This window comes from Schistocerca gregaria, chromosome 6 (genome assembly GCF_023897955.1).
Source record: "Schistocerca gregaria isolate iqSchGreg1 chromosome 6, iqSchGreg1.2, whole genome shotgun sequence".
Classification (NCBI taxonomy): domain Eukaryota; kingdom Metazoa; phylum Arthropoda; class Insecta; order Orthoptera; family Acrididae; genus Schistocerca; species Schistocerca gregaria.
Window position 1 is genome coordinate 531,930,324 of NC_064925.1, and position 19,698 is coordinate 531,950,021.

Below are 19,698 nucleotides of genomic sequence, written 5' to 3' on the forward strand. Positions count from 1 at the left end.
GTCAGTAAGAGGTTCAGGGCGGGGGCGACGACCGTCTGAAATGGTGAGGAGGACAGGGAGATGGTCGCTACCAATAGGCTCCAGGACATCCACCGTTATGCGGTCAAGGAGGTTAGGGGAGGTAAGGATAACATATGGAGTGGAGTTGGATTCGGGATGGGTGTGCTGGGGGATGGGGATGAGGTCGCCTTGAAGGGAGGAGAGGAACTGATGGCAACGCTGTAACTGGGCAGTGGACTGACTATGGATGTTGAGGGCGGCGGCGATCACGTAGGAGGAACAGTCAGTGTGGGACAGGAAGTCGAAGGGAATAGAGGCGTTAAGGCGGACATAGATGGTGGCACAGGTGACGGTAAGGCCGGGGAAGAAGAGACTAAGGATCAGGTGTTTGGTGGGGTCAGGAAGGAGAGGTTGGAGCTGAACGGGGATCTGGTGGTGGTGTCCAATGGCAACTCCACCATGCGCAATCGGGAGGGGATTATTAGTGCGGTGTAGGAGGTGGGCGAAGTGTGGACGGTGTGGTGGGGTTAGAGGATGGTTTCATTGAGGAGGAAGGTATCCACACGGTGGGTGGCAAGGGTGTGCAGGAAGACGTTTTTCTTGGTGGGAAGGGACCAGATGTTGTTGAAAAGGAGACGGTGCTGTCGTGCCATGACAGGGATTTAGATGAGGGTGTCAAGATGGGAGAAGGTGAAATGGGCCGGTTGTTGGAGTAGGTGGCGTACATTTTTAGGTGGAAAACGGAATGGGCAGCGAGGGATATCTGTTGGAGGGTGTGGGGGCGCTGAAAAGGATGAACATTCTGTAGGACGATGGTGAGGAATCTGATGATGTCCTCAGCGGTAGGGGGTGGGCGAAGGAAATTGCCGGGAGGGGTGTGGGTGTCCAGAAGGCAGACAGGAACAGTGAGTTCTGAAGTGGTAGGAGGGGGTTGGGCCTTACACTTCTGGGAATAAGTATGATGAGGGAGATTACAGGTATTACAGGAGCTGGGGGAATGGAGATTGGGGCACTGCCGTAAAAAGTGGGCTTGCCTACAGTGCGGGCAGGCTGGGGCATCGCGGCACTCAGATGTCGGGTGTGCATTATACTGCAAGCACCTTTGGCAGCGGAGGGATTGAGGAGGGGACGGAAAGGGTCAACTTGGAAGCGTTGGTGAAAGAGAAGGGCACCCTCCTTCATGAGATGGTCGATGGAGGGGGCGTGTTAAGAAAAGAGCCGCATAAGGTGGGTGGGGCCAGCTGAGTTATGGACACGGCGAACCGCACAAACCTCCACATGGGGATGCGCCTTGAGCTCCGCCAACACCTCCTCCTCCGTGATCGCCAGACTAAGCCGAGTGATCACGGCGGTGAGGGTCGGCGTGTGACGTTGGGGTTGGTGGAAGGAGGCAGGGAAGGAGCAGGGATGAGGGAGGCATGTGGGCCAAAGTGGGTGACAGGGATGCGGGAAAGGAGATCTGTGTGGAGGGTAGGGCTGGGGGAGGAGATGAGCACCGAATCATGGTGAGGAGTGAGGAGGGAGATGGGGGCACCAGGAAAATTCTGGCGAAGGAAGAGGGGGAGATTCCGGGCCTCAAGAAGGGAGGGATCAGGACGGGAGAGGAGGTAGCGGTCGGAGGATGGGGTGGAGGAGGAGGAGGAGGAGGAGGAGGAGGGGGCAGGGACAGGCGGGGAGACATCCATGGCATCATGGGCTGGGGAAGGGGGACGAGGCGGAGTCTTTTTGGGAGTAGAGGAGGCAGGGGTGCGACTGGGGCGCTGGACGGCGGTGGAGAAGGTGTGGGGGATGGGAGCGAAGAGGAAAAGCACAGGACAGGACAAAGAAGCAAACGAGGGACGGACAAGGCGACGAGAAACGCAACGTAAAATGGGCGGAGAAACTATGAAGGAGACTGGGGCCGAAGCCCCACTCTGCTGCTGCTGCTGCTGGCGGGGGAGGCGACTTGGCTGGCCAGCCGGTGGGGACGCTGCTGCTGCTGCTGCCAGACACTGCTGGCTGTGGGACGCTGGACGCTGGCTGGCTGCTGGACGCTGGACGTTGGACGCTGGCTGGCTGCTGGACGCTGGCGGGGACTGCTGCTGGACGCTGGCAGGAACCGCTGCTGGCTGCTGGATGGTACCGCTGCTGGACGCTGGCTGCTGGCTGCTGGCAGGAACCGCTGCTGGACGCTGGCTGGGACCGCTCCTGAACGCTGGCTAGGACCGCTGATGGACGCTGGCTGGGAACGCTGCTGGCTGCTGGCTGCTGGCTGGGCCGCTGCAGAGTGGCTGGCAGCTGCAGTATAACTATCACATCGATTAGAACCGAAAGGCCAATCGAAGGGCGGTATCCTTCCGGTTTACCGCCAGAGATGTTACTACGACTATGTGTAGACTGCATGATAACCGCTGCTATCCCTTTCACCTGCAACGAGTGCAAGGAATATCAGGAGCTGATTTCTCTCTACAAGTAGGGTTTTGTCGATAATTTTGGCACCAGATCTTTACAATAATGAGATTTCTGTCGTCAGTCCTCTTTACCCACAAAGCAACCTTCACCGGAACTTGTTACGACATAGCCGTCATCTGTGGGCTACAGACATGGCCGTTCGTCAGCGCCATCTATTGTGGAGACAATCCATTAGCGAACACATGCACATAGGACCATCTCTTCCTCCATTTTCACTCAGGAACCCGTCCCTGCACTTTGTCGGTTTTACTGACACTGACACTGTATAGTTAGCAGAACGACTACTAATCTGGTAAAAGCTACTAGTATGCTACGTATACCACAGGTTCAACATTTGATGCACATTAACACACATTTACCTCATAAATTTCAGGAAATGACAGTTATCGAGACGTCTATTGTCGCACCTTGAACTAACATTGTAATCAACAGGCTAGCTTTCAGCCAGTCGGTTGCTAAAAAAATGGGCCCAACGCCGTAGTATGTCTCTCAATAAATTTTGAAAACATTCCCAATTTTTAAGATGTTTCGATGCAGACAAAAAAGTGAGAGCGAAGTGAGTCCCGCATTCCTTCGCTCCCGAACAAAAATAGCGGTGCGTAAAATGCTACCGTGACTTGAATGAATGCGAAACGTGGACAAACTCTTCTGGAATAAAATCATCGCTATTGACGAGACTTAGTTTTATCAGCACGAAAGTACTGCAAAACGACACAGTGCATAAAATCGCATGAAAGGACTACATTTGAGCACATAACCGACAATCAAGCCAAACTGACGTGTTGAATAAGACACAAAAGAAAAATTTGTCTGACAGTTTCAAATGCATGTATTAAAGCATTCTGCGCTGTACACAAGCGCAGAGAGACTATGTAGAAAATACGAAAAATTGAAACCACCATTTCAATTGGTCCATTTTTTATTTATTCAGTCTCGTAACGGTTTGGACTAGCGATGAAAAGTTACTCAGAATAAATCTGGAACGCCTATTGGTTTGTGGTCATGATAAAGAGATCCCAGGTAGTGTGGTGATATGGCGTACAAAGGATGCTTTTCATACGAGCGTAAGTCAATTATTACCCACAAAGTAGTTATAAAATTTTATAGTATGCCAATAGTAAACTTACAATAATATAATTTTTCGACATAGTCTCCTTGCGTTTCAATGCTCTTGGTCCATCATTGTACAAGCTTCCCTGTGCCCTCATAAAACAAGGTTCTCGGCTGAGCTGCGAGCCAAGAATGCACCGCTTCTTTCACTTCTTCGTCCGAGGCAAATCGACGGCACCTTAATGCCTGTTTGAGTGGACCGAACAAGTGATAGTCAGAAGGGGCAAGATCGGGACTATATTCAGAACGATCCAGTACTTCAAATTTGAGTTTCTGGAGCGTTTTAGCAGTTTGGGAAGCAATGTGCGGACAACACACCTTTTGAGAGCAATCCTAGGCGTCTGCTTTGAATTACAGGCTTTAACCTTGCATTAAGCATCTCACTGTAACGTACAGTGCTTATTGTTGTGCCTTTCTTGCCATAATGTTTAAATACTGAACCTTGTGCGTCCCAAAAACCCGTAAGCATCTGTTTTCCTGCAGGCGGTTGGGTTTTGAACCTTTTCTTGCCCTGAGAATTAGGATGTTTCCATTTCATACTCTGCCGTTTACTCTCCCCCTTCTAATGATGGAGCCATGTTTCGTCAGCAGTAATGATTATGTCTAAGAAGTTGTTCTATTCACTACCATAGCGATCCAAATGTTTTTACAGATGTCAAAGCGCGTTTGTTTATGTACCTGTGTGAGTTGTTTTGGGATCCATCTTGCACAAACTTTATGCAACCCAAGTCTGTTGTGGATGATTTCGTAGGCAGAACCGTGACTAATTTGCAGACGATGTGTCACTTCATCAATAGTTAATCGTCTGTCTAAGAGAATCATTTTACGTTAACGCTCGATTGTTTCTTCATTTGTGGCGGTAAATGGTCATCATGCTCCTTCATCGTGCACAACACTTGTGCGACCATTTCGGAATTTTTAAACCCACTCGTAGACACTCCGTTGTGTCAAAATACTGTTCCCGTACTGTACCGAAAGTCTTCGATGAATTTCGGCCCCTGATACAGCTTCCGACCACAAAAAACGGATCACTGAACGGCGTTCTTCTTTGGTGCAAATAGACAGCGGAGCACCCATGATTAACAGCACGGCAGCGAAAACGATACTAACCTACCAGCTTGAAAATTGGAAAGATATAACAACAAATAAACAAACCCATCGTCATCAACGTAAAACGACAGCACTATCAAAATAAACAGAAATATAACTAAATTGTCGATAATAATTGACCTACCCTATATATCGAGTAGCACTGATAACGATTATGATGACAACCCTATATCGCTTCTTTTTTCCGCGCCAGAACGAGCCAGGGAGTCAGGTGGTAGTGTTTAACCGTGTGCTTGGTGTGAAGATGTTAAGGAATGAGGCTAAGAGACCAAGTAAATCTTGTGACTATAAATGTGTTTGATGCTGTGTGACCATTCTTGTACCTCACGAGACGTAACCCGCGGTTCGCGGGGTCAAAAACAGCGAGAACAACCATGAGAACATGATTAGATGCCTGCGAGCATCTCATCTGCGCCGATAAATAGAACTTGGATTACCTATATTGCCACGAACGCCGCATCTGGATTGCAGTGTGGAATGATGTATTGATCAGTAGTGTTACTGTAGGTATAAGTGTGTCAGAATAACTGTTACTTTGTGAAGCGTGTAACACTGCAATCCTGTGTAGTGAAAGTGTTATAAAAAGTACATCAATGGATTATACTAGGCTGAAACTTAAATTTCGGTAATTTGCACTCCTTTATTCCCCTTGTTAGTTATCATTTATTACAACAAAGCTCATGCTGCTGCTCCTAGACTGCAAGGGAAGAAGCGAATGACGATTGGATTTACGAGGTGATTGGGTAGGAACAAGCCATAGCAGAGGGAAACTATAATCCCACCCCCCTCCATTCGCTTACACCTCGTATTTATAGCTGCAGAATTATGGCACCAACTTTTTATTAAATGGTACTATATTTTTTGTAAGTCTTCAGGAAATCTTGAACGACATAGTATTTGACGATCTCGATAAAAAAAAAAAAGATAAAACCACCGCAAACCACTGTTCGTCCATCAGAAAAAAGACACCGAACAAACATCTTCCCTGCTGTATGAAATTTAAGGAAACTCGTGAGACAGTTGTCTTTCGAGTTTCTGCCTTTGTATGTTGATGCACATCACTTTGCGCTCTGCTATGTTAGCGATGGGCAACTTGCACATGAATCGCTTCGGACTTCGATAATGTGTACGTCAGTCGAAAACGAGGTTATGGTTTTCGTTCATGGCCATCCTCGAAACACTCTGAAAGCAGCCGTGCTGTCGTATGCTGGAAGGTATCAAGATATTGCTCTCACTCTCTGTATACGGAAATATTATCAAAACCATCCTTGAACTTGACGTTCAAGGAATAAAAGGACGACATTTTGTTACGGTACAGACACCTAAGCTGCGGTAGCAAACGATCCACGTATCACTATGAGGCAGCTGAAATTTGCGATTGGGATCAGCACAGCGGTGATCTTCAATACTACATTTCAGGGTCTTTCGTCCTTTCCTCATTTCGCTGCCGCCACAGTTTCATGGCAATAGCATCCATGGAAATGACTTGTGCGAGTGCGTGCTGAAAAGCAATGTGTCCGAAATTTTTACTTGAAAACTATTAGAGTTTTTAAATAAAACAACCATTATTGCCCTTATAATTCTTTTTACTTCATGTATACATATTTATTTCACAATGTAGTCACCTTGGCAACTGATACCTATTTCCATATAAGAGACCAGATTGTTGACAGCGTGGCTGTAGAAAGTTTCACTTTGTTGATGAAGTCACAACCTCACCTCTGCTTGCATCGCTTCATCACTGTCGAAGTGAAGTCATCGAGGTGGTTCAAATGACTCTAGGCACTATGGGACTTAGAACTACTTAATTCTAACTACTTGGAAAAGCAGTTGAACGGAATGGACAGTGTCTTGAAAGGAGGGTATAAGATGAACATCAACAAAAGCAAAACGAGTAGTCGAATAAGTCGGGTGATGCTGAGGGAATTCGATTAGGAAATGACACACTTAAAGTAGTAAAGGAGATTTGCTATTTGGGAAGCAAAATAAAGGATGATGGTCGAAGTAGAGAGGATATAAAAAGTAGACTGGCAATGGCGAGGAAAGCGTTTCTTAAGAAGAGAAATTTGTTAACATCGAGTATTCATTTAAGTGTCAAGAAATCGCCTCTCAAAGTATTTGTATGGGGTGTAGCCATGTATGGTAGTGAAACGTGTACGATAAATAGCTTAGACAAGAAGAGAATATAAGCTTTCGAAATGTGGTGCTACAGAAGAATGCTGAAGATTAGATGAGTAGATCGCATAAGTAATGAGGAGGTATTGAACAGAATTGGGAAGAAGAGGAGCTTGTGGCACAACTTGACTAGAAGAAGGGATCGGTTGGTAGGACATGTTCTGAGACATCGAGGGATCACGAATTTAGTGTTGGAGGGCAGCGTGGAGGGTAATAATCGTAGAGGGAGACCAAGAGATGAATACACTAAGCATATTCAGAAGAATGTAGCTTGCAGTAGGTACTGGGAGATGAAGCAGCTTGCACAGGATAGAGTAGCATGGAGAGCTGCATCAAACCAGTCTCAGGACTGATTACCACAACAACAACAGCAACAATTCTAACTAACCTAAGGACATCACACACATCCGTGCCCGTAGCAGGATTCGTATCTTTGTAAGGTGTCAGGCAAATCCAACACCTTACATGAAAACCCTGACATAATAAGCAAATCTACTAGTATGTCACATAGCTCTGAATAAATCGTGACATTAAATTAACCAAAGTAATACAAGTAACGAGTGAGCAAATGGAATGCCACAGACTAACACAAGAATGCCTAAATGCATGTCGTACCTTCCCACCGTGAGGCAGACGCAGTTCCGAGGGGAGAAACGAGGACAGAAGCTGAGAGCAGAACCGTGTTAAGCTAGATAAGGGAGGGGCTGGGCACCCACGCCGCGAGCCTACCTGTACGAGTATACAACCCGCACGTTTTAGCGTGAGACTTTTTAGCGTCTCTGTTACGTTGCAAACTTTAAAAACATTGCCCCACCACGAAAAGTATAACGTTTCTCATTGGATAGACAGAATTTTTGTAGGCGGAGCTTAAGCTTAACATTGAGACCCTGATTGGTCAGATGAAAACATAGCCAAATGGTTTTTTTTAACTAACTTCGGTAAATTGTAGTAAGGAGAAGTTAGAGGAGAGTTGGTTCCGAGACGGCGAGCTGGATGGCTGCTGCGCCGGCCGCTGCCGCCTTGACGCTGCTTAAACACCGACAAGGTAATGAACGCACGCGATGCCGCATTTTTGAGTGCATAAGGCTTCACTCAGAGCTGCAGAAGTCTCATCTGTTACACCCTCTTTTTGCGTAATACTAGTGTACATTTGCCACTTGAAGAACAGATCTGAAACGCGATGATTTTTCTTTTATATAGTTATTGAGAAGCTACATAAGCCACTGTAATTTACGACAAGTTAGATAAGTAATTAAAGATAATTGAGGGTCACTGTAGACCATTTTGATAGTTTTCTCTTTTGTGAAACTTAATTTAAACATAGATTGTAGATGTGATAAGGCATAGTTCATCCTTCGATCAATTGTAGAACTTGGAAAACCACTCAGGGAATATTCGTTCACATTTTTGTTGAACGCAGTTGGTTTTTACCATCCTGTATTGAAAAATTTTCCTTTTATCAATAAGCAATTTATAAACGATGTTATCAATGGTAAACGTAACTGCTTTTTCGACGTTATTTTACCAGCTAACTAAAAATAGGAAAGCCTTGAACCCTTTCCACTAAATTTAGTTAGTATTAAGATTCTTTTACAGGGAGTGCAGTGGAGCTGACGCTGAGATCATTTAGTATTTGATTATATCATCGCTAGTCTCACTGAACTCTTCTGAATTCTACATGTCATGTGTGGTCTGGCGTCTCCTTACCAGCAACAGGTCCCAGGTTCAAACTACACTCCTGGAAATGGAAAAAAGAACACATTGACACCGGTGTGTCAGACCCACCATACTTGCTCCGGACACTGCGCGAGGGCTGTACAAGCAATGATCACACGCACGGCACAGCGGACACACCAGGAACCGCGGTGTTGGCCGTCGAATGGCGCTAGCTGCGCAGCATTTGTGCACCGCCGCCGTCAGTGTCAGCCAGTTTGCCGAGGCATACGGAGCTCCATAGCAGTCTTTAACACTGGTAGCATGCCGCGACAGCGTGGACGTGAACCGTATGTGCAGTTGACGGACTTTGAGCGAGGGCGTATAGTGGGCATGCGGGAGGCCGGGTGGACGTACCGCCGAATTGCTCAACACGTGGGGCGTGAGGTCTCCACAGTACATCGATGTTGTCGCCAGTGGTCGGCGGAAGGTGCACGTGTCCGTCGACCTAGGACCGGACCGCAGCGACGCACGGATGCATGCCAAGACCGTAGGATCCTACGCAGTGCCGTAGGGGACCGCACCGCCACTTCCCAGCAAATTAGGGACACTGGTGCCCCTGGGGTATCGGCGACGACCATTCGCAACCGTCTCCATGAAGCTGGGCTACGGTCCCACACACCGTTAGGCCGTCTTCCGCTCACGCCCCAACATCGTGCAGCCCGCCTCCAGTGGTGTCGCGACAGGCGTGAATGGAGGGACGAATGGAGACGTGTCGTCTTCAGCGATGAGAGTCGCTTGTGCCATGGTGCGAATGATGGTCGTATGCGTGTTTGGCGCCGTGCAGGTGAGCGCCACAATTAGGACTGCATACGACCAAGGCACACAGGGCCAACACCCGGCATCATGGTGTGGGGAGCGATCTCCTACACTGGCCGTACACCTCTGGTGATCGTCGCGGGGACACTGAATAGTGCACGGTACATCCAAACCGTCATCGAACCCATCGTTCTACCATTCCTAGACCGGCAAGGGAACTTGCTGTTCCAACAGGACAATGCACGTCCGCATGTATCCCGTGCCATCCAACGTTCTCTAGAAGGTGTAAGTCAACTACCCTGGCCAGCAAGATCTCCGGATCTGTCCCCCATTGACATGTTTGGGACTGGATGAAGCGTCGTCTCACGCGGTCTGCAAGTCCAGCGACGAACGCTGGTCCAACTGAGGCGCCAGGTGGAAATGGCATGGCAAGCCGTTCCACAGGACTACATCCAGCATCTCTACGATCGTCTCCATGGGAGAATAGCATCCTACATTGCTGCGACAGGTGGATATACACTGTACTAGTGCCGATATTGTGCATGCTCTGTTGCCTGTGTCTATGTGCCTGTGGTTCTGTCAGTGTGATCATGTGATGTATCTGACCCCAGGAATGTGTCAATAAAGTTTCCCCTTCCAGGGACAATGAATTCACGGTGTTCTTATTTCAATTTCCAAGAGTGTAGTTAATTCCCTAAAAAACATTATCAGAGCGTCGTTGCGCGAAAGTGGTAGGGAGACACGATATAGTACAAACAGACACCACCATTAATGTTTAGACCTTCGACCGTAGCGGCAGCTCGGTTCCCGACCGAAGCGCCTAGTACTGCTGGCCCACACCGGTTGGCCATCAAGGTGTTCTTTAACTTCTGGAAGCAGATAAAAATCTAATGGGATCAAGACGGGGATGATCAATGGCAGTGAACCCAATGCGTCGGATAGTTGCGGACGTAACAGCCCTTGTGTGTGTGTGTAGGAAAAGTTCAGTGTTTAGAAACTTCATTATAACACGCGGTTTCTTACGCACCGACGTAGCCACGTTACATGCTCTATTTAGAAGCCTTCTAGAGGAAGAGGCTGGCCACCTGTGTCAGCGAGGTGGGAACGTAGACCGAGTAATATGCATGACATGTGATACCTCAATCGAAACTGAGAATCGAAAAAACAATTCAGAGGCATTACTTTTCAGCACGCCAGCGCAACACGGGCTTGTGTGTGAGTCCAGAATGAAATTCAGCCTGCAGTAGTATATGTCTGGAATCTCTTTAGTGCAGTATTGGAGCTGAAGGTCTACATTTTATGGACTTGATATGACTGCCATAACAGTAAGTATATGAACTATATCTACATAAACGGCAGGTTCTATGGTTAGTCATTGAGTGATGTGGCACTGTTGCTTCGATCTGTCAGGATTACGTACCCAGTCTCCCATACAGGCAGTGTGGGATCGAAGCGATGGAGGGACAGGAATCTGTCGAAGGTACAGGCACTCGCACCAAGGTTGATGGAGTTCAGTAAAATTTGCAAATGCGCCAGTTAATTCGCCTGCCATATGACTGAATGGTTTTGCTGTATCAAGTCCGGCAGAATATCCCTTCTCCGCCTGCTTTTCTCCCGTATTCCATGCCAGAGAGGAAGGTAACCCTGGGAACATAAATTGGGTGTGTTTAATATTTATTAAAATTGATAGTAAACATAAGATGTAGCCACAACCACCTGTCCTAAATATGGATGACCGCTCGTTATGAACGAACGTGGGTGTAATTAGAAAGGTAAGGAAATGGATAACTTCGTCGCGTCTTGTCACACTTCTGCCACACTTGATGGCGCGTCTCTAAAAGCGAGGTCACGCGGTTGTTCCTTGCAAATTCAAACTTTAAGGAGTTAAATTGGGCTGAAAGAATTAGGACAGAGGAACCAGGTGCTTCCTCTCCTGTCTTCTGATAGAAGAAACTCATGGAACCCTGACAAATTCGTGTTGCTGATTCCTCTGTACATTCCCCTCAAATCTGTTCGCTTTCTGAACACAGAGAAGAGGCAGTCTGCTTATTGAACTTGAGCTATGTGGGCAAGCAACCGTCTCGTCGTAGCGATCGGACTGTTGCTTCAGTGCACACGTGAACAGTAATTTTTAGGTGAGAATTAGTTCTAAGGAGCTATAGAAACCTTTATAACTATTAAATTTAGTCATTAAGACTAGTACAGGTGTATCGTGACTAATGATTTTGTCCAATTTTATGTAGATTAAGAAGGAATATAGCTTGATCCTTTTTGGTTATGATTCACTTTTTGCAACATGTGCCCACTTAACTTTCGTGACTATTTCTGCTGCGAGGCACGAGACGGCTTTTACGATTCAGTTGTTGATGGAAAGTGGTGAATTTTGCTTTTGATTACCCTGTGAGCTTGGATCGTCATGTGTGATCAATTTCACGTCCATGTTGGGTCGCTTAATCTATTCAAGCCTGGCTAACAGATGATCATCAGTACCTCATCATTGTTTGCTTGTGAGGAGCAATAGTATGGTCGTTCCATGTAAATGCAATTTCAGAAGTACACTCTGTCAGTATAATACGCGACTGGCCATTAAAACTGCTACACCAAGAAGAAATGCAGATCATACAGGGGTATTCATTGGACAAATATATTGCACTGTAACTGACATGTGATTACATTTTCAAGCCATTTGGATGCATAGATCCTGAGAAATCAGTACCCACACCAAACACCTCTGGCCGTAATAACGGCCTTGATTCGCCTGGCCATTGAGACAAACAGAGCTTGCATGGAGTGTACCGGTACAGCTGCCCATGCAGCTTCAACACGATACCACAGTTCATCAAGAGTAGTGACTGGCGTATTGTGACGAGCCAGTTGCTCGGCCACCATTGACCAGACGTTTTCAGTTGGTGAGAGATCTAGAGAATGTCTGGCCAGGGCAGCAGTCGAACATTTTCTGTATCCAGAAAGGCCCGTACACGACCTGCAACATGATTGTCCTTCTGAAATGTTGGGTTTCGCAGGGATTGAATGAAAGGTAGAGACACGGGTCGTAACACATCTGAAATGTAACGTGGACTGCTCAAAGTGCCTTCAGTGCGAACAAGAGGTTACCGAGACGTGTAACCAATGTCACCCCATACCATCACGCCGGGTGATACGTCAGTATGGCGATGAGGAATACACGCTTACAATATGCGTTCACCGCGATGTCGCCAAACACGTATGCGACCATCATGATGCTGTTAATAGAACCTGGATTCATCCGAAACAATGACGTTTTGCCATTCGTGCACCCAGGTTCGTCGTTGAGTACACCATCGCAGGTGCTCCTGTCTGTGATGCAGCGTCAAGGGTAACCTCAGCCATGGTCTCCGAGCTGTTGGAAACGTCGTCGGACTGTTCGTGCAGATGGTTGTTGTCTTGCAAAAGTCTCCCTCTGATGACTGAGGGATCGAGACGTGGCTGCACGATCCGTTACAGCCATGTGGATAAGATGCCTGTCATCTCGACTGCTGGTGATACGAGGCCGTTGGGATCCAGCAGGGCGTTCCGTATTACCCTCCTGAACCCACCGATTCCATCTTCTGCGAACAGTCACTGGATCTCGACCAAAGCGATCAGCAATGTCGCGATACGATAAATCGGAATCGCGATAGGGTACAATCCGACCTTAACAAAGTCGGAAACGTGATGGTACGCATTTCTCCTCCTTACACGAGGCATCGCAACAACGTTTCACCACGCATCACCGGTCAACTGCTGTTTCTGTATGAGAAATCGGTTGGAAACTTTCCTCATGTCAGCACGTTGCAGGTGTCGCCACCGGCGCCAACCTTGTACGAATACTCTGAAAAGCTAATCATTTGCATATCGCAGCATCTTCTTCCCGTCTGTTAAATTTCGCTTGTGTTACACGTCATCTTCGTGGTATAGGAATTTTAATGGCCAGTAATGTAGATATTCGTCATGCCACTGCTTAGTTCGTTAAACTTCGCCACAGCATCCGTACCATCACCCCTTCACTCGTGCCGTAAGTTCTTTCCTGAAGTATTTTGTGAGAGAGAATCGAGAGTATCTTGAGCAAACACTAATTGGTCGCTCTAGAGTTCACTTATTAACTTTGCGTTGCCCAGTTTTCTCCTTCGGCTTGAAACTGAGTATAATAATGTACACAGCTTGACACTCATGGACAAGTAGGCAGTGTTAAGTTCTTTATTTTTATAAATTCGTGGTATCCAACTGCTGCACTCGGGCACAGTGTCACAACCGCACTGTTAGAGTGCCGATTCACTGCCCGTCTAAGCGGATCGACTATACGCATGGCATGTGTTTTTCTTTCGGACATGCCCTTGGATCTAAAATTAGCAAGAGTGGAGGAAATGTGCAGGGAATGCCGATACGTGGTGCTACATTATATGGGAATGTGAGGCGGCCGAGAACGGTGCCGAGATAAACACTTTATCCTGGTGGCGCAGTGATTAACCCAACTGCTTCGTCAGCAGAAAATACTAGGTTGGAGTCCCGGTCCGACTCACATTTCCACTGGTCGTCGCTGATTCGGCATAAAGTCGCCATGCAGCTATATACCTATTCCATAGTTTTCTGAAGAGCATTCATCGGAAAAATCAACATGTAGATGGAGAGTGAGGTCAACCTCCCTTTTTTAGATGTGCTGATCTGCAGAAGACAGAGTTTATAGGAAACCTACCAATACAAACACGTATGTAGACGTCGCTTTGCACCACCACCCAGCGCAGAAGCAAACCGCGATGAACCCAATGTTTTCGCGTGCATTCCGCATCTATGACAGTAAGAGATCCAATCAGAGATCCATTTCCATAGGGTAATATTAATGGCCAACAGCAGTAATGACCTAACCATGAATATGGCCTTCAACCGCAGCGGTAATAATAATAATAATAATAATAATAATAATAATAGTAATAATACCAGTGGAGGCCCGGGAAAAGAATAGGTCTCCGGTATGTTCTGCCATTCGTAAAAGGTGACGAAAAGAACAAACCACTAGTAGGGCTAACCCCCTTTTGGTGTAATTAGTTGGTTCAGGACAGAACTAATGAAGCCTCGGACAAGTGCTGTCGTGGTCGGGGACGACGCTTGAACCCTATGCCCGTCCACAATGGTAACGACACTCTAAGCCACACGGAAAACGATTTAAATCCAAATAGAGGTGTTTTGCAGAATATGCTTCCTGCAAACACTCTAGAAGGAAAACAAAGACAGAGGATGAAATGGTCAGATGAAGTTAACCGACACCTCATGTTCTGTTATTACCAAGCAACAAACTTAGGAACCAACACAACTGGATACAGATCACAAGTATACACAACATTTATTACCAGATACCCAGAATTAAAATTTTTAACAGAACAACGACTAGCTGATTAGATCCGTGTAATAATCAAAAATAACAGGATACCCCAGACAGAATTACAAAACATCCAACAGTAAGTACAACAAATAATAGAACAAAATAATGTGCAATCAGATGAAGAAGAAAATACAGTAGTGGACTCAAACATCCCAGAGCAAACAAACAAAGAACAACACGCATCAATTAAACAATCAGAGGAAAACAAATTCTTAAGACAGCCACCAGAACAAGCACAAATATAACACGAAGTGACACACATGTTAGATATAGAAGAAAAATTACAGCTGACATATATAGAGTACAAAGACACAAATACAGGCATTAGACCATTCTTGCATAGAGCACCAAATAACCCACAAGTCGAAACAACAACAACTATCAACACACTCATACACAAAAAAATTAAAATACACTATACACTATACACTACTGATTTATATAGGAGCACTCACTATTCTAAATATACACACTAGGCAGAGACCAGAACCAACCAAGACACAGAAGAAACCCACAAAACCAGCATGACAACACAGGCTACAGATCAGAATAGTAATAATAATAATACAAACAGAAAGAAGAAAGAACCTTCTCTACATTTAGTAAGATTACCATTTTCGACTGGAGTAACACACCGTATAAGCAGAACCTTTTGGAAATATGGCATAAGGACTGCATTTTTGTTTCAACCGAAATAAGACTTTTCCGACAAATAAATTACGCCCATAAGCACGTCACCGCTGCCGGAGTGTGTGAAGCAATATGTCACTTAACAAAATATGTATTAGAGAAAGGGAAAGGACAACAGAAGAACGCATGAAAAAGCACGGACGCCACGTATGTTAAAGGCGAAACGTAAAATTAGCTGTAGCACAGCACCGGGAAGAAAGTGTTCAGCTTACGTATTTCGATCGCGTACACGTGATAACTAGAGAAAGTAATAGTGTAGAAGGGGACGTCCGTGAATCAATTGAAATATCGAAAACTGAGTACAACTGCAATACAGATGTCGGCTAATGGCTTCCGCCTTAATGGCTACCTGTTGTCACGGAGGTAAACACCCATCTACAGCTACCGAGGAACTAAAATAGCTAGCAGCTGATACCCGAGGCGGCACAATAACGATAGGCTAATATTTAGAATTCCCCTGTCTTTCAGTGTCCGCTTTCAGTATTTACCAAATGACAACGGCCCGCGAACAGCATCTTGAAGACCTTTACACAGTAATTCCACCTCACGTCGGCATTCCTGTCTCAGTGGTCAGAGTGGCTGACTCCTTCGCGGTTGGCCCAGATGCTATCCTCGGTACTGCCAGGGAGTTTTCCTTGGTGGGATGACTGGAAGGCGGTGGACTCAGCCTCCCGATACTGACTGAGAAGCTGCCTATGTGGGAGGCAGCTGCTCCAAGCTCTGGGAAGCTGAAAACGGCCGGGAGAGCGTGTGTGCTGACCCCATGTCCCTCTATACAGCATCCGAATGTCGCCATTGGCAGAGGGTGACACGGCGGCCTGTCAGTATTGAATGACCAAGTGGGGACAGCTCCAAAGCCCTCTTCTTTGAAAATGTGTGGTAAAATAGCATGCTGCAAGTGAACGCGGTTGTGTCTTTCCACTGTGCAGCCATCCAGGTACACCAGTGAAATGCTGAAGATTCAGGCATATGGGTTGAATAGTCGATCGTTGAAGATATCTGAAGAGAAGCATGACGCACCAGAATGTCAGAAGATTTTATCATCAGTGACGACGACCACTGAAACCTGCAGAGTCGTACAAGAAGCGTCCTACTTCAATGATGAAATAAGTACAATTAAACACTTCAAGTAGCTGTTTTTTATTCAGAGAAACGAGCTTTTGAGTGACCACCGAGCACCGTCGTCGTCAACCCGCTGACCAATGAAAAAAGTCTAATATGTTCTCGGTTAATTAACCATAATTGAATTTTCACCAACCTTCAAATAACCAAACAGAAAATATGATCCTTACACAAGCCCTGTTGTGAGTGTCGAAAGGAAAGGTAAAATTATATCTCACACGTATGGTATTCAGCACTAACACTAATTTCATGCATCTCTTTTTATTCGTCTACCTTGTGCAAATCTTTTCATCTCAGCATGACTGTTGAACCATAAACCCGTCTGAAGTTGCTTATTGCATTCATGTCTTGATCACGCTCTAAGAGTTTACCCACCCACTTACCTCGGTTACTGTATTAGCTATTTATTGATGCGTAAGGATATATTCCATCAACCTACCTCTTTGTGCAATAAATCACTTCTTGACTAGTCTGGATGCAATACTTTTTCATTGCTTAGCCCGTCTATTATTACTCACCATTCTACCGTAACAACAAATTTTTAAAGATTTATGCTTTTCTCGTTTGTTCTGGTCATCGTTCAGGAATTCCTTCCTTTCAGTGATGCACTCCAGTCAAATGTTATCATAACGGACTTCCATTTATATTCTATACTAGCGAACCTCTCTTTTTCAGAAGAGATGTTCTTGCTGTTACCAAGATGTATATTATGTCCCCTTTTGTTTACACATCATCCCTTACTTTGTTGTTCCTATTTCAAATTTGATTTACTGTTTTAGAGTATTACTTCTTTCTCAACCAACAGTGAGAATCAAAACCGTTTTCATCTTCGATATTAATAAACCGCTTTAGCTGTATGAAGTCCTTTATTATTAATCTCTGCGGGTTTCATGGCACTAACAGCTGCTTCTTCAGGTGAACATGTAACTAAGAAATTAGAGCTTGAAAGGTCGGTATTTTGTAGTTTCCTAGCTTTAAACTACAGATTTGAAGATGTAGCTCTTAGTGCCATGAAACTGGTAGTGATCTAAAAATAAAGGCGTAAATACAGCTGAAGCTGTTTATTATTACACAAAATAATGTCATAGCTGTGGTTGCCCAATTTACAAGGTTGTCTGTAAAATCGTTTCATATGCAAAATTTAGCTACATCTTTCAGATATTTCTGTAGAAGCCGGCCGTGGTGGCCGAGCAGTTCTAGGCGCTTCAGTCCGGAACCGCGCGACTGCTACGGTCGCAGGTTCGAATCCTGCCTCGGGCATGGATGTGTGTGATGTCCTTAGGTTAGTTAGGTTTAAGTAGCACTAGGTTCTAGGGGACTGATGACCTCAGATGTTACGTGCCATATTGATCAAAGCCAGCCACTTTTCTAGATAATCGCCCTTACGATTTTGACGTTTCTCTCTTCTTCAGAAACGCTTTTCCTGCCATTGCCAGTCTACATTTTATATCCTCTCTACCTCGACCATAATCAGTTATTTTGCTCCCCAAATAGCAAAACTCCTTTACTACTGTAAGTGTCTCATTTCCTAATCTAATTCCCTCAGCATCACCCAACTTAATTCGACTACATTCCCTTATCCTCGTTTTGCTTTTCTTAATGTTTATCTTACATCCTCCTTTCAAGACACTGTCCATTCCATTCAACTGCTCTTCCAAGTCCTTTGCTGTCTCTGACAGAATTCCAATGTCATTGGTGAACCTCAAAGTTTTTATTTCTTTTCCATGGATTATAATACCTACTCCCAATTTTTCTTTTGTTTCCTTTACTGCTTGCTCAATATACAGATTGAATAAGATCGGGGAGAGGCTACAATCCTATCACACTGCTTCCCTTTCATGTCCCTCGACTCTTGTAAGTGCCATCTGGTTTCTGTACAAATTGTAAATAGCCTTTCGCTCCCTGTATTTTACCCCTACCACCTTTAGAATTTGAAAGAGAGTATTCCAGTCAACATTGTCAAAAGCTTTCTCTAAGTCTAGAATTGCTAGAAACGTAGGTTTGCCTTTCCTTGATCTTTCTCCTAAGGTAAGTCGTAAGGTCAGTATTGCCTCACGTGTTCCTACATTTCTACGGAATCCAAACTGATATTCCCCAAGATTGGCTTCTACTAGTTTTTCCATTCGTCAGTAAAGAATTCGCGTTAGTATTTTGCAGCTGTGGCTTATTAAACGGGTTGTTCGGTAATATTCACATCTGTCGACACCTGCTTTCTTTGGGATTGGAATTATTATATTCTTCTTGAAGTCTGATTCATACATCTTGCTCACCAGATGGTAGAGTTTCGTCAGGACTGGCCCTCCCAAGGCCGTCAGTAGTTCTACTGGAACGTTGTCTACTCCCGGCGCCTTGTTACGACTCAGATCTTTTAGTGCTCTGTCCAACTCTTCACACAGTATTGTATCTCCCATTTCATCTGCATCTACATGCTCTTCCATTTCCATACTATTGTCCTCAAGTACATTGCCCTTGTATAGATCCTCTATATACTCCTTCCAACTTTCTGCTTTCATTTCTTTGCTTAGAACTGGGTTTCCACCTGAGCTCTTGATATTCATACAAGTGGTTCTCTTTTCTCCAAAGGTCGCTTTAGTTTTCCTGTAGGCAATATGTATCTTACCTCTAGTGCGATAAGCCTCTTCATCCTTACATTTGTCCTCTAGTCACCTCTGCTTAGCAGTTTTGCGCTTCCTGTCGATCTCATTTTTGAGACGTTTGTATTCCTTTTTCCTGCTTCATTTACTGCAATTTAAATTTTCTCCTTCCATCAACTAAATTCAATATTTCTTCTGTAACCGAAGGATTTCTACTAGCCCTCGTCTTTTTACCTACTTGATCCTCTGCTGCCTTCATTAATTCATCCCTCAGAGCTACCCATTCTTCTTCTAATGAATTTCCGAACCCCCATTTGTGACAATTGTTCCCTTATGCTCTCCCTGGAACTCTGTACAACTTCAGTTAGTCCAGATCCCATGTCCTTAAATTTCCACCTTTTTGCAGTTTCTTCTGTTTTAATCTACAGCTCATAACCAATAGATTGTGGTCAGAGTCCACATCTCCCCCTGGAAATGTCTTACAATTTAATACCTGATTCATACATCTCTGTCTTACCATTATATAATCCATCTGATACGTTGTACTATTTCCAGGATTCTTCCATATGTACAACCTTC

General features: G+C 45.3%; 1 protein-coding gene across 1 annotated transcript in view; it reads right to left on the reverse strand.

Moving 5' to 3' along the window:
• Nucleotides 1-1,882: 1,882 nt before the first annotated feature.
• LOC126278928 (uncharacterized) overlaps nucleotides 1,883-19,698 on the reverse strand; it is a 67,805-nt gene continuing 49,989 nt past the window's right edge. Inside the window, exon 2 of the mRNA XM_049979205.1 lies at nucleotides 1,883-2,277. Coding sequence (XP_049835162.1) covers nucleotides 1,883-2,277 — 395 coding nt within the window. The remainder of the gene's footprint in view (nucleotides 2,278-19,698) is intronic.